At 43.7% G+C, this 15000-nt stretch overlaps 1 protein-coding gene across 2 annotated transcripts in view; it reads right to left on the reverse strand.

Moving 5' to 3' along the window:
* The window catches only part of LOC138973172 (bestrophin homolog 17-like), a 41642-nt gene that overhangs the window by 7264 nt on the left and 19378 nt on the right, over positions 1-15000 (reverse strand). For both annotated transcript variants that reach the window (XM_070345861.1, XM_070345860.1), the window contains exons 7-8: positions 7066-7218; positions 5389-5469 (exon numbers count right to left, since the gene is read on the reverse strand). In XM_070345861.1, coding sequence (XP_070201962.1) covers positions 5389-5469; positions 7066-7218 — 234 coding nt within the window. The remainder of the gene's footprint in view (positions 1-5388; positions 5470-7065; positions 7219-15000) is intronic.

A 15000-nucleotide genomic window follows, 5' to 3' on the forward strand; every position in this document is an offset into this window, starting at 1 on the left:
AGCACTGTAAGCCCTCGTTCCTAAGCACAGTAAGCCCTCGTTCCTAAGCACAGTAAGCCCTCGTGTATAAGCACCGTAAGCCCTCGTTCATAACCCTCGTTCATAAGCACAGTAAGCCCTCGTTCATAAGCACAGTAAGCCCTCGTTCATAAGCACAGTAAGCCCTCGTTCATAAACACAGTAAGCCCTCGTTTATAAGCACAGTAAGCCCTCGTTCATAAGCACAGTAAGCCCTCGTTCATAAGCACAGTAAGCCATCGTTCATAAGCACAGAAAGCCCTCGTTCATAAGCACAGTAAACCCTCGTTCATAAGCACAGTAAGCCCTCGTTCATAAGCGCAGTAAGCCCTCGTTAATAAGCACAGTAAGCCCTCGTTCCTAAGCACAGTAATCCCTCGTTCATAATCACAGTAAGCCCTCGTTCATAAGCACAGTAAGCCCTCGTTCATATGCACAGTAAGCCCTCGTTCCTAAGCACAGTAATCCCTCGTTCATAAGCACAGTAAGCCCTCGTTCATAAGCACAGTAAGCCCTGGTGTATAAGCATAGTAAACCCTCGTTTATAAGCACAGTAAGCCCTCGTGTATAAGCCCCGGTGTATAAGCAATGTAAGCCTTCGTTCATAAGCACAGTAAGCCCTCGTTCCTAAGCACAGCAAGCGCTCGTTCCTAAGCACAGCAAGCCCTCGTTCGTAAGCACAGTAAGCCCTCTTTCCAAAGCACAGTAAGCCCTCGTTCATAAGCACAGTAAGCCCTCATTCCTAAGCACAGTAAGCCCTCGTTCATAAGCACAGCAAGCCCTCGTTCATAAGCACAGTAAGCCCTCGTTCATAAGCACAGTAAGCCCTCGTTCATAAGGCCTAAAAAAAAAATAGGTGTGGTTACGGTAACCCGACCTACCCTATTTTTAGGGGCCGATCCTATAACTTTTTATTACATTTGTCAACAAAAAAAAACAAAAAACAAAAACCGAGTGCAAAAAACGCAATGAAAGCGAAAGCGCCCGAGTCGCACACTTATTTCCCGGTCAAGTAGGTTTAATTTGTACACATTAGAAAAAAAAGTTAAAAAAAAAAAAAGTGATTGCCTACCTACCTACCCTATTTTTTTTGGCTATGTTACCGTAACCACACCTATTTTTTTTTTTTGGCCTAAGCACAGTAAGCCCTCGTTCATAAGCAGAGTAAGCCCTCTGCTGATGAGTAAGTTCATAAGTAAGTTCAGAGTAAGTTCATAATCACTGTAAGCCCTCTTTTTACATTTAGTCAAGTTTTGACTAAATGTTTTAACATAGAAGGGGAATCGAGACGAGGGTGTGGTGTATGTATGTATGTGTACGTGTGTGTGTGTGTGTGTGTGTGTGTGTGTGTGTGTAGAGCGATTCAGAGACAACTATTTGACCGATTTTCATGAAACTTCACGTGAAAGTTCCTGGGTATGATATCCCCACAGTTTTGTTCCCATTTTTCCGATAAATGTCTTTGATGACGTCATATCCGGCTTTATGTGAAAGTTGAGGCGGCACTGTCACGCCTTCATTTTTTAAGCAAATTGGTTGACATTTTGGTCAAGTAATCTTCGACGAAGCCCAGACTTTGGTATTGCATTTCAGCTTGGAGGCATAACAATTAATTAATGAGCTTGCTCATTAAAGTTGTCATTAAAATCGATTTTTCGCAAACAGATTTAAAATTGATTGCATTGTATTCCTCATCTTCTCCTAAATTCTAAAATATAAGATATGTCATGTTTACTCTAAAAATGTGCTCAGAATGAAAGAAAATAGGTTCAGTAAGTACTACGGACGCGTGCTTCGCAGCGGCGAGCGTGACCCGTCTTGGTCTTCGGTATGGTTAGCCGAGACTATCTGAATGTAGTCTCGGCGATGATTGGTTTGTGGTGTTGATCTTGTAATGCTGCGTCGTCCAAAACAAATAACGGTTTTGGGTGTGACGAAAAAAAGAACAGGGTGCTATTAACATTATGAGCAGTTCTTCCACACCCATTTAAAAAATATGACACTACCAGCATGTTCCCGCATATTGAGTCAGAATTTTTTGTTTGGGCAAATCGACGTTGCAGTTCCGGAGCAAATTATCAAAATTTCTTTGCGAATTTGCGTTCAAACGTGTTTTTCCCATAAGATAACGATGCACAGGTCGAAAATATGGCCAAGAACAAATCTATGGTACTTCGAAGAAAGAACAACAACAAAATTCTTGTCCAATACGACTTGCAATTTACCGTGCGCGCTGTAAAATCTCCCTACCTTCAAAGCAGACGAAAAACAGACATCTTCATTTACTTCCAAGGGAGAAATCGTTGGTCATAAAGTCTTGCAGGACCCAAACATACTTCTGCACTCTTTCTTTTCTTTTCATATTCAGTTGCTTCGCAAAAATGAAGTGTCATTGGTTTTCTCAACTTGTCAAGTCAGTCAAAACGACCGCAGAACACAGAACTGGGAAATGACACTGATTGAAATACGAAAGATCTCCGATGACGAAAGTATAAATGACGTCATCTGGTCACACCTATCTCGAGAACTAAGCGTCGCTCAGAACCAGCGCCCTTCCATTATTGACTAAATGTTTTTATATCGCTTCAGGGGACTTGTTATTGATGGAACAGTATTGTGCTGGATACAGTCCTGACTGACGATCCCTGGAAGGAGATCATAAGACTCGATTGTTCTGTACATTTAACCTCGGTGTTCTGTTTTGACAACTGAAGTGATACAGCGTCTGACTTATGTAGGGGAAGGGCTCCTAATATGGACCGCTTTTTGTTTTATGCTGATAACTAACTTGTTTTCTTGCGAAGAAGTTTCATTTTGTGTTTGGTAGTCCTTCTCTCTAAGGTTAACTGTTAGGCTTAATTAGAGTAAAATAGCTCTGATAGACATTCAGCAAAAATTAAATACAGAAAAAAATCACAAATGGTCCATATAAGGAGCCTGGGCGCCTAATATGGACCAGTGGAGAGGCCTTCACGAATCATTGTAAAAAGTCCCCTATACTTCAAAATAACATGATACAACTTAGTGTGCAAGTCAGACTAATTAAAATATGCTTTAGATTTATCTGTTTTGGGTTGATGAGAGCATTATTTGAAGCACACCAGGAAACTAAAGAAGCTTATCAAAAACATAGCGAAAATAAGTGAAATTATCAACTTCCACGAAAAGAAGACTATTTGTTATATTTTTTTGAAATCTCGAGGGCTAGTTATAGGTTATTTTCAGCAATCTTCGTAATGAATTAATGAAAATAGCCTTTAGCTTTTATTTTCTTCGATTTGTTGAAGGTGGTCCATATTAGGGGACTCACACATACTTTGAGATTTTGCTATTATTTTTTGTTTGCAGTAGAAACTCGGGGTCAATACTGCTAAATTATTCCCCCCTCTGCTTCTTTACCTCTGTAAACTTGTAGAGCAAGTTATTTTTCGATAAACACCCAGCAACCAAACAAATAACGACCCAGCAACAGCCTGAATCCTCGACAGCGCAATGGGTTGAGAAGCTGTTCTGCGTCGGTACTACTTTTGCGACTGAAAAGTTCCGAACGCTCTAATGTACGAAGTATACATCTCTGGAGCAAACAATACAAACATACCGCATTTAAATTAACAACTACAGGCTTGAACACATGAATCTCCATATAAAATCCATGAGTTTGGTTGTTTTCTGCAAATTCCCAAGGCAAGTAACTCTCATACTTTGTCTAGCGACAAGAGTAGTTCCCCTTTCAAATTTCTTTTCACTCAGTTTCTTCGACAACAGACTGCAATCCGACGGTCAGTTTTCAACAATATTTCATTTAATAAACAGATCACACGCAACCAAATGCACACATCTCATCAATTTAAACAACATAAAGCGGTTTCATACACTATTTTCCCCAGAAAACTGAACTTCATACAGTTTTTAACGTTGGAACACGGGTGCAAAAGTTCGTCTGCTAGTCCCATTTGACGAAAGAACATTATCCTAAGCGATACCAAAACATATACAGAACACACCGGCACGGTTGGCCTAGTGGTAAGGCGTCCGCCCCGTGATCGGGAGGTCGTGGGTTCGAACCCCGGCCGGGTCATACCTATGACTTTAAAATTGGCAATCTAGTGGCTGCTCCGCCTGGTGTCTGGCATCATGGGGTTAGTGCTAGGACTGGTTGGTCCGGTGTCAGAATAATGTGACTGGGTGAGACATGAAGCCTGTGCTGCGACTTCTGTCTTGTGTGTGGCGCACGTTATATGTCATAGCAGCACCGCCCTGATATGGCCCTTCGTGGTCGGCTGGGCGTTAAGCAAACAAACAAACACAATATCTGCCTTTGCCGCCACAGCAGAATAACAGCATATCTGTGTACTTGATTTTAGTCCAAAATAGGAAAACTGACAAGAAGTGTTAACAGAATGGAATGATTTGCACGGAACTATACAACCGCGCATTAATCGATCGCCTGCGCAGGTTGACTGGTTGAGTGAATATAGGATTCGATCAAACTTTCGCAAAAAAACTCCTCTTTTCTTTGAATAACTGAAGAAAGGAGGAATAAAGAGGTTACACACCTCGTCTCAGTGATTATAAAAAATAATGGTCTCAGTTCGCGGTCATGAAAAAGCTCGCTAAAGCTCGCATTTTTCATGATCCGCTAACTTCGACCATTATTTTTAATAATCACTGAGACTCGGCATATAACCTCTACATGTAACAAATACGGTCTTAGCTGTCATATACCGCAAGTTTTGTTTGATAAAAGCTTTGGCTGTGGACAGAAACGAGTCCGTTTTAGGCGGCAAATTTAGAGTGAACGCTGCCAAAAGTGAAAAAAAGAGAAAAAGCCTAACGGTTTTGAGGTTTGTGTTTCTGCAACTGTTTTGACATGTTCAGGTTATCCAGAGAGGGTGAATACAGCGAATGAAATTGTTTTGAGCGCTCTAACGCCGTTAGTTTGTCAGAACTGGAGGTGGTCCATATTAGGAGCCGGTCCATATTAGGAGCCTTTCCCCTAGTGCAGGTATACGCTAACTTTAACGTTTTTCATGTTTCTGTAGTTAAATATCAAAAGTATCAAACAAATAAAACCTCTCGAATAAGACCTTTTATTGAGAAAAAAATGTTTAGAGATAGTGAATCGTCCCCAAAGGATTATAAATAAATTATAAAATGAATAAAACATAAGTAGAATGTTGTGTTCACATATTTATAAATAAATTAGAAAACAAATAAACAAATAAACAAATAAAATTAAAATAAATGAATAAATGAATAAATAGATTAAAAAAATAATTTAAAAAAAAAAAAAACATAAATAAATAAATATATACATTATAGTATATTAACTAATCAATCAAACAAATAAATGAGTAAAATGACACAGACGGCGGTGTGTCTGTCGAGCAGCCAGTTGATGTCGTAGTCATCGTCGTCCTCACCGAACGGGTTGATCATCTGCTCGGCTACCTGTAACATGTCACATGCCCTCAGCTCTCTCACAAACACACACGCATCACCTACCCACGCACGCCGACATAGACACGGCCACACACGCGCACACATACATACTCTCTCTCTCTCTCTCTCTCTCTCTCTCTCTCTCTCTCTCTCTCTCTCTCTCTCTCGTCGTTCGGCTAAACTCATTGTTGATGAAGATGTGTAAACCGATATAAAGTTAAGTACTCTGAATTTTCTTTCACAAGAGAAGCATCTTCAGCTGAACATAACAATAATGCACAAAGTCTATCACGAAAAAGTGCCACTTTTAATTTCGTCATATATTTAAGATATATCTGCCAACTTCATTCCACCAATTCCACGAATAGACCAGTCTTGCCTTTTCGGGTGCAGCAATTTGGAACTCACATCCATAATCTTTCAAACGCTTGAAGTCATTAACACGTTTTAAAAAGTCTGTTAATAATCACCTCAAATGTTGATGATTTAGAGCTTCACGCGATTCCAATCAATATCATTCCCTGCTGAGCTTAACACACAGACACAGATACCAACATGCATGTGCGCCGCAAGTTTACGAAGAATTGAACTTTAGATGAGTTCTGCGAAAAAAATCACTTTGTTTTAACCAAAAGACAGTTTAGCTTTGCTTGTCCATCCCAATTGTCCTTTCAACCCACAGGAATGTTGTGAAAGAAAAACAAGTCGCGTAAGGCGAAAATACAACATTTAGTCAAGCTGTCGTACTCACAGAATGAAACTGAATGCACTGCATTTTTTTTCTCTCACCAAGACCGTATACTCGTAGCATCGTGTGGCAAAGGCAGTGAAATTGACTAGCCAGAATAGTGAGGTAGTGGTTGCGCTGAGCAGGATAGCACGCTTTTCTGTATCTCTGTTCTTTTTAACTTTCTGAGCTTGTTTTTAATTCAAATATATCATATCTAGATGTTTTTGGAATCAGGAACCGACAAGGAATAAGATGAAATTGTTTTTAAATCGAGTCGGGAAATTTAATTTGAATCATATTTTTTATATATTTAATTTTCAGAGCTGGTTTTTAATCCAAATATGACATATTTAGATGTTTTTGGAATCAGAAAATGATGAAGAACAAGATGACATTACTTTTGGGTCGTTTTATAAAATAATAATTTTATTTACAATTTTTAATTTTTTAATGACCAAACTCATAATTAATTTTTAAGCCCCCAAGCTGAAATGCAATTCCAAAGTCCGACCTTGCTTGACCAAAATTTCAATCTATTTGATCGAAAATTGAGGGCGTGACAGTGCGGCCTCAACTTTTACAAAAAGCCGGATATGGCGTCATCAAAGATATTTATAAAAAAATGTTTAAAAAATCCGGTAATATCATACTCAGGAACTCTCATGTAAAGTTTCATGAAGATCGGTCCAGTAGTTTTCTATGAATCGCTCTACACACACACACACACACACACACACACACACACACACACACACACACACACACACACACACACACACACATACACCACGACCCTCGTCTCGATTCCCCCTCTATGTTAACACATTTAGTCAAAACTTGACTAAATGTAAAAAGGACGCAAAGCCCCGTGTTACCTTGAGCCAGCCCATGTAGAATGTGAACTGCAGCAGCGTGAAGACAGGGACGTAGGAGTCGTACTGGTAGTCGGGGTAGCCCTTGGCGGGGTCCAGGAACTGGCGGCCAAGCACACAGGCCGCGAAGAACGAGTACACGGCCAGCGTAACCACCTGTACACACCCACACACCATTTGTACACACCAACACACCCTGTTCACACCCACACACCACCTGTACACACCCACACACCACCTTCACACACCCACACACCACTTGTACACACCCACACACCACCTGTACACATCCACACACCACTTGTACACACCCACACACCACCTATACACACCCACACACCACCTGTACACACCCACACACCACCTTTGTACACCCACACACCACTTGTACACACCCACACACCACTTGTACACATCCACACACCACATGTACACACCCACACACCACTTGTACACACTACCTTGAACACCTCCGCACACCACTTGTACACACCAACACATCACCTTTACACACCCACACACCACTCAAGTTGTACACACCACCTTTACACATCCACACACCAATTGTACACACCCACACACCACCTTTACACACCTACCCACCACTTGTACACACCCACCCACACCTTTACACACCCACACACCACTTGTACACACCCACACACCACTTGTACACATCCAAACACCACATGTACACACCCACACACCACCAGTACACCCACCCACACACACACCACCTGTACACATCCACACACATCCTGCAAACACCAACACACCACTTGGACACACCCACACACCACTAAGACACACCCAACACCACTTGGACACACCCACACACCACTTGGACACACACACACACCACTTGGACACCCAACCACACCACCTGTACACACCACCTGTACGACCACCCATCCACCACCTGTACACCCACCCACACACCAACTGTACATACCCACACACTACATGTACACACCAACACACCACTTGTACACACCCACACAACATCTCTACACACCCACACACCACTGTAATATCCCACACACCATTTGTACACACCTACACACACACGCCACCTGTACACCCACTTACACACCACCTGTACACACCCACACACCACCTGTTCACACACCCACACACCACCTGTTCACACACCCACACACCACCTGTTCACACACCCACACACCACCTGTTCACACCCACACACCGTGCACATGGCGACTGATACCTCCCACAATACAAGCTACTTCACAGGGGAACAGTGCTATTTTCTTTTTTGATTTTTGGCTCACGTAAGTGTAGCCTATGCGATCATACACGTTGTCTGTCTGTGCGTTCGTGCGTGCGTGCGTTCGTCCCCGGTCGGATGGTGTGATCGAAACTTTAAAATTTGACGGAGTCCGACACGCCGGATGGCCATATTTAGTATGATCTTTCGCGGAGCTGATCTTGGAATATTGATGGCGGTATGATCAAATGTCTATTAAATGTTATCCTTTTGTTTCTATTCGGAAAATTACATTCTTCAAAAAAAGTTAAGGATCGGTTGAAAAAACGGATCTAATTATAAAAAACTGCCAAAAAATTAAACATCGACATAATAATTAAAAGATTAATGTGTTTGAATTAACAAATGAACAATGAGTCTTGACCTAGAATTTTGTTTGGCAGGCAGAGTTATTTCACTTTGTGGGACTTCTCAAAAGCTTCTGCATTTAGGAAGAAAAAGGGTGTTTTTTATAGCCCCATGAAATTTGCGGAACGCATGCCAGGGCAAAAGGTTGTGATGCACGTGCTACAACAGGGTCCTGGCTATGAACATCGCTCACCAGCTTGTGTTTAAAGGTTGACACGCTGACACAATTATGCACAGTAGCAACATGCCCCCACGAAGAAAACTGAGCGATTTGGATAGAGGAAGTGCAATAGGATGGCTACAAGACGGTGTTGCTGCCAGGCAAGTGGCCCAGAGGCTTGCAGTGGCTCCCTCTGTCATCATCAGACTAAAACAGAGATTCCACGCAACTGGAAGAGTGCAGGAGCGACAACGTTCTGGTCGGCCCAGAGTCACCACACAAAGAGAGGATCGCTTCATTCAGAGGCAGGCCATGCAACAAAGAATGGCTACGGCAAACAACATTAGGCAACGCCTACAAGCTACCACCAACACTGTTGTTAGTGGTCAGACGATCCGAAACCGCTTACACAACTTTGGCTTGGAACAACCCTGACTGCTAATCACCGAGCAGCTCGCCGAGCCTGGTGCACTCAACATGTGAGCTGGCAACGTCAGCAGTGGGCTCAGGTGTTGTTTACAGATGAGTCCCGCTTTTGCTTGGAACCTGCTGATGGTCGCATCCGAGTGTGGAGGCGTCGCGGAGAGCGCTTCGCAGAAGGCGCTGTTCTGGAACGACAGCGTTTTGGCGGAGGCTCTGTGATGGTCCGGGGAGGGATCAGCACACGTCTAAGGACACCTCTGTACCATGTAGTGGGCAACTTGACCGGTGTCCGCTACCAGAATGAGATCCTGCAACCCCTGGTCGTTCCAGCCCTCCAAGCGATCGGCCCTCGTGCGATTCTTCAGGATGACAACGCACCTCCCCATCGCTCTGCAACTGTAAACAACTTCATCCAGCAGGCCAGGGTCAACAGGATGCTGTGGCCAGCCAACAGCCCGGACCTGAACCCCATAGAGCACATGTGGGACGAGCTTTGTCGTCGGGTACAGCAACATCACCCTCCTCCTGCCAATCTGGGTCAACTGCTGCAATATGGCTCCAGCAGGAGTGGAATGGGGTTCCCAGAGCATTCATATGCAACCTGATCCACTCCATTCGCCAACGATGTGTTGAATGCCCGGCACACAACGGAGGGCACACGCGTTTTTGACACTGATTCACATTGTTGTGAATTCCATTTTCGAGGGTTGTCACGTTTGACACACTCTAGCTAAATTGTCGCTGCCGCGTTCGATCTTTGCTTTGTTTGTCATTACTCCTTGGGTGTTCAATTATATAATTGTAAAAAAATGAAAGAATTCGGTCTTGTCTGTTTTGTGTGGCGTGCTTGTAAAAAAGTGATCCTTAACTTTTTTTGAAGAGTGTATGTTAAGTGATGAGACCTACTTGCTCAAACACATCCATAAGTAAAAGAAATGAAAGGTCTACAGTGTGTTTGTATCATTCCGAGTCGGACGTTTGTCGGACGCTGTCGGGCATTGTCGCGGTCTGGCAGAAGAATTGACCAATCGTTTCGCGAATATTAAACTTGGTCGTTGCAGTTTGATTTCTGTCGGCAGAAAGACCCACGACTGAGATCTTCCTTTGATATCCTTTTGGACATTTCTGTTTGTCATCAGTTTTACCCCGCTTTTAACGCTAGACATGTCAAGGAGGCGGCTTTCGAGTAAATTCTGATCAGCAAGAAATCATCATCGTCAGTGTGTTTGGGAAGCACGTTGACGTGAAAGAACTGGAAGTGTTGTTATCTTTACCGAGTAACAAAAGAAACTCGAATTTTCTCCAGAAAAACGTTTAATCACAATTTGAAAATTTAAATTCTCATAAATGTTACATCGAAACGAATTAAAATCACTGTGGTATGTTCTTCAAACACTGTTCTTGGCTATGGCATAGTCTTTCGATGCCACGGGCAAAGGAAGCCTCGACAGTTGGTCAGTACGGTGTGTGACCCCCATGGACGTTGATGACGGACAGGCTGCGGCGCCTCATAGAGTGGATGAGTCGGTTGATGGCGTCTCTCGGGATGTTGCCCCAGGCAGTTCTGCTGCAGTTCTTGGTCCTGAGCGAATTTGGTTGAGCTCTCTATGAAGTTGGTCTCAGAAATGTTCAATGGGATTCAGATCTGGGCTGAGGGCAGGCCAAGCCATGATGTCGATGGTATGGTGCAGCAGGAAGGCCTGGGTGACCTTGGCTGTGTGCGGGCGAGCGTTGTCTTGCTGCAGCACACAGTTTCTGCGCGCCTGGAAAAAGGGCACACAACATGAGGCTGTAGGATCTGGTCTTCTTCTTCTTGGCGTTCGCAGTAGGATCTGGTCAATATAACGCTGTGCTGTGATGCCGTTTCCCCGACCAGGACCAATATTGTTGAAAAACAGAGGTCCCAGGGATTGGTTGTGGTCTGGGTGGCCGAGTGGTAAACGCACTTGCCTCGGAAGCGAGAGGTTGCGAGTTCGACCCTGGGTCAGGGCATTAGCAATTTTCTCCCCCCTTTCCTAACCTAGGTGGTGGGTTCAAGTGCTAGTCTTTCGGATGAGACGAAAAACCGAGGTCCCTTCGTGTACACTACATTGGGGTGTGCACGTTAAAGATCCCACGATTGACAAAAGGGTCTTTCCTGGCAAAATTGTATAGGCATAGATAAAAATGTCCACCAAATACCCGTGTGACTTGGAATAATAGGCCGTGAAAGGTGAATGCTCGCCCCAATAGGCTTGAGGTTTGCTGGCCGATATGAATGCGTGATATATTGTGTAAAAAATTCCATCTCACACGGCATAAATAAATCCCTGCGCCTTGAATCCGTGGTTGAGATATGTGCGCGATATAAATTGCATAAAATAAAATAAAATAAAATAAAAGATTCCACCCCAGACCATGACGTTTGGTCCACCCTGGGCATTGTGTTCCATGACGCAGTCATCAGCATAGCGTTCACCTCTTCTTCGCTACACTCTGACACGCCCATCAACATGACTAATGCAGTAACGGCTCTCATCGGTGAACAGAATGTTTCGCCATTGTCTCCAGTTCCAGTTGATGTGATCCTGGGCCCACTGCTGGCGCGCCATGCGATGTCTTTGAGTGAGGACTGGTCCTTTAGCTGGACGGCAGTTTTGGAGGTCTCGCTCAGCAAGTCTTCGGCGTATTGTCTGGCCACTGATGGGTCTCTGGTGGTTCCCGACGGTGTTCTTGGCTGTTTTATTGGCTGTATGGAATCGGTTTCTCAAATGCTGACCATAAGAAAAGACCCCCCGTCCATCACAAGTGACAGCCCTAGGCCACGCCCACCTCGTGACGAGTGCCTGTGATCCAAATGAAACAACTCAAACATCACTCACTACAAGCCGTTCATAAACTTGAGTTACCTCCCATATATTGAAAGTATTTTTCTCGTTTACACACCTGCATTCAAGGGGTCAAGCAGAAAAAAACGTATGTGGTCATAGATTTCGCATGCATCAAGCCATTTAGTACTGCGTGCAATGCATACATTAATAAAAGTTGTAAAAGCTGATCATGCTTCACCCTTGAATGAGCTTTGCATCATTCACATACCCATCACATGCGCACAGATATATTTTCTCACATAGCAATATTCTTTGGTGGTAATTATTGCGAATAGCAGAATGTTAATGTTTATGTTTGTGATTAAAAGGTGTATTTTGTATTCATGTTTTATTTACAGATGCAGAGTTGGAAACCGGAGAGGAGACCATGTTTGAAAGTGTCGAACCAATCTGCACAGAAGACAATCCAAATCTGCAAAAAGCGATCAACTTTAGAGACGGGCTTACAGTCGGCAATGGTATATCGTCACAATCCTATACAGAATTGTCATCACTATCAACTTCCTCTCAGGACTTGTCGGGGACTCCATCAGATTTCCAAGTACTACCTGCAAGCTCATGGAGGCTAAAGACTGTTAATTGGTGCTTGGATACTTGCGACCCTAGCCACTGTAGAATTGTGTTTGTATTGTGTTTTTATTTTTCTGTTTCCTCTGTGTGCACGTGTGTGTGTGTGTGTCTGTGTGTGTGTGTGTGTGTGTGTGTGTGTGTGTGTGTGTGTGTATGTGTGTGTGTGTGTTCATAAACATGGCATACATGTTGGTACATTCCTGCATGCCCACAAGTGTGTTTGTTTATGCGTGGGTGTGTTGTCAGATCGCACAAGATCTCTTCTGATAATGTACAAGATAATTCTGAACGTGTGTGTGTGTGTGTGTGTGTGTGTGGTATACATATTTATATTCCTGCATGCCCACGTGTGTGTGTGCGGGTGTTTGTTAGTTAGTAACTACATCTATGTTTGTCACTCATGAGTACACATTTTTTGTCTTGGCCAGCCTACTGTCACTCCTTTCAACTTCGATGGGCCTGGATGTGTGTGTGTGTGTGTGTGTGTGTGTGTGTGTGTGTGTGTGTGTGTGTGTGTGTGTGTGTGTGTGTGTGTGTGTGTCTGTGTGTGTTCAACATAGTTACGGTAACTATAGGAATGATATTTGTTTAAAGATTTGTCTCTGTTAATACGCCAGCCTTAAAGGCGTTGCCTCTTGTTCCTTTTTGGAAGCGGCGACAAGAAGCCTACCCTTGTTCATCACTATTTTTCAGTTGTTTATCTTGTTTGTCTACTTTAAAGACCGACAGGTCGAAGTTCTTGTTAATGTTTCGTTTTGTCTTTTTAGTATTAAACGTTCAAAGTAACTTGTCTTGTTTTTGTGTGTTGGTTTTGATTATTAAAATGTTTCATTATGGCAGGGAGACAGAAGCTATATCTGTGCAAAAGATTTCCTAATGTATATAATACTAGATGATTACCCGCTTCGCCGGGTGGATCGCGAGACGGAGTATGCAGCGTGGCGGTTCGCCGGCTTAGAGTACGTGTTGACGTGATTGACGCCACACGAAGGAAGGGAGATAAACGCGCAAAACACTGGAGAAGATAAGGAAGAGTTACTGGGAATGGATCTACAGAAAAACCAAAATCGGTTCACCGCGCCGCGCTTAGAGCACGTGTTGAAAATTTTCATCGACCAGATTGTGTCCGGGGTCTACCTGAATATGCCCACCAAATTTGGAGCAGATCCATAGAGAACTTTGGCCGTGCATCGCGAAGTGACAGACAGACAGACAGACACACACAAGCCGTATATCTATCTATATATATATACGACTTGTGTGTGTGTGTGTGTGTGTGTGTGTGCGGGATGCACGGCCAAAGTTCTCGATGGATCTGCTTCAAATTTGGTGGGCATATTCAGGTAGACCCCGGACACAACCTGGTGGATGAGAATTTTCAACACGTGCTCTCAGCGCGCAGCGCTGAACCGATTTTGGTTTTTCTGTTCATCTTCCCAGATCCATTCCCACTAACTCTTCCTTATCTTCTCCAGTGTTTTGCGTTTATCTCCCTTCCTTCGTGTGGTGTCAATCCATATTCCCGTTACTATTTTCAGAAGGTCACTGTCCACAACGCTCAATCCATATTCCCGTTACTATTTTTAGAAGTTTTCCTTCGTGTGGCGTCAATCGCGTACGGTGCGCCACTCACCCGGCGAAGCCGGCGTACGGTGCGCCACTCACCCGGGAGAAGCCGGGTATTCGGCTCTACTTCTTCCCGGCGAAGCCGTCTACCCGACGAAGCGGTTATTCATCGTAGTTATATAATCCGCTCGTGAAATAAGAACAAGGAACTTAGTCGATAAATATCGACAGGGGGCCGACAAATGGTTTAAATGGGAAATGTGTGTATATGGGTGTGGGTTTGAAACAAACAAACAAACCAACCCATGTGAACCCCGGGCCGCAGGCCTTCGATGTAGTGATTGAAAAAAAAGGATGTTCTCAAATGGTTCAATTCTCATTTGGTCTGATTCTCAAATGGTACCGGTATACTCCCCCCCCCCCTGGCCGCAGGCCTAGGAGTAAAATTTTTATAGACACTGACCTTCTTCCCAGGGGTCATTGACCCAGTTTTAGCTATGAGAGGTGGTTCGCCCAGAGGCTGTAGAGTATACTGGGGCGGTCTCTTTGATGTCTTGAGAGGAAACTTGGCCAGGGTAGTACATGCACCAGAACTGGTGGACACCAAGGACAAACATGAAATCGAAGCAGTTTGCTTTCAGAGAGAACGGTCGTCAGCAACTCAAACTTCTCTGTTTTCTTTTTTTTTTTAAATCTGACTTTCTTTGTGGCCCCCT

The sequence above is a fragment of the Littorina saxatilis genome, linkage group LG8 (assembly GCF_037325665.1).
Source record: "Littorina saxatilis isolate snail1 linkage group LG8, US_GU_Lsax_2.0, whole genome shotgun sequence".
Lineage (NCBI taxonomy): Eukaryota > Metazoa > Mollusca > Gastropoda > Littorinimorpha > Littorinidae > Littorina > Littorina saxatilis.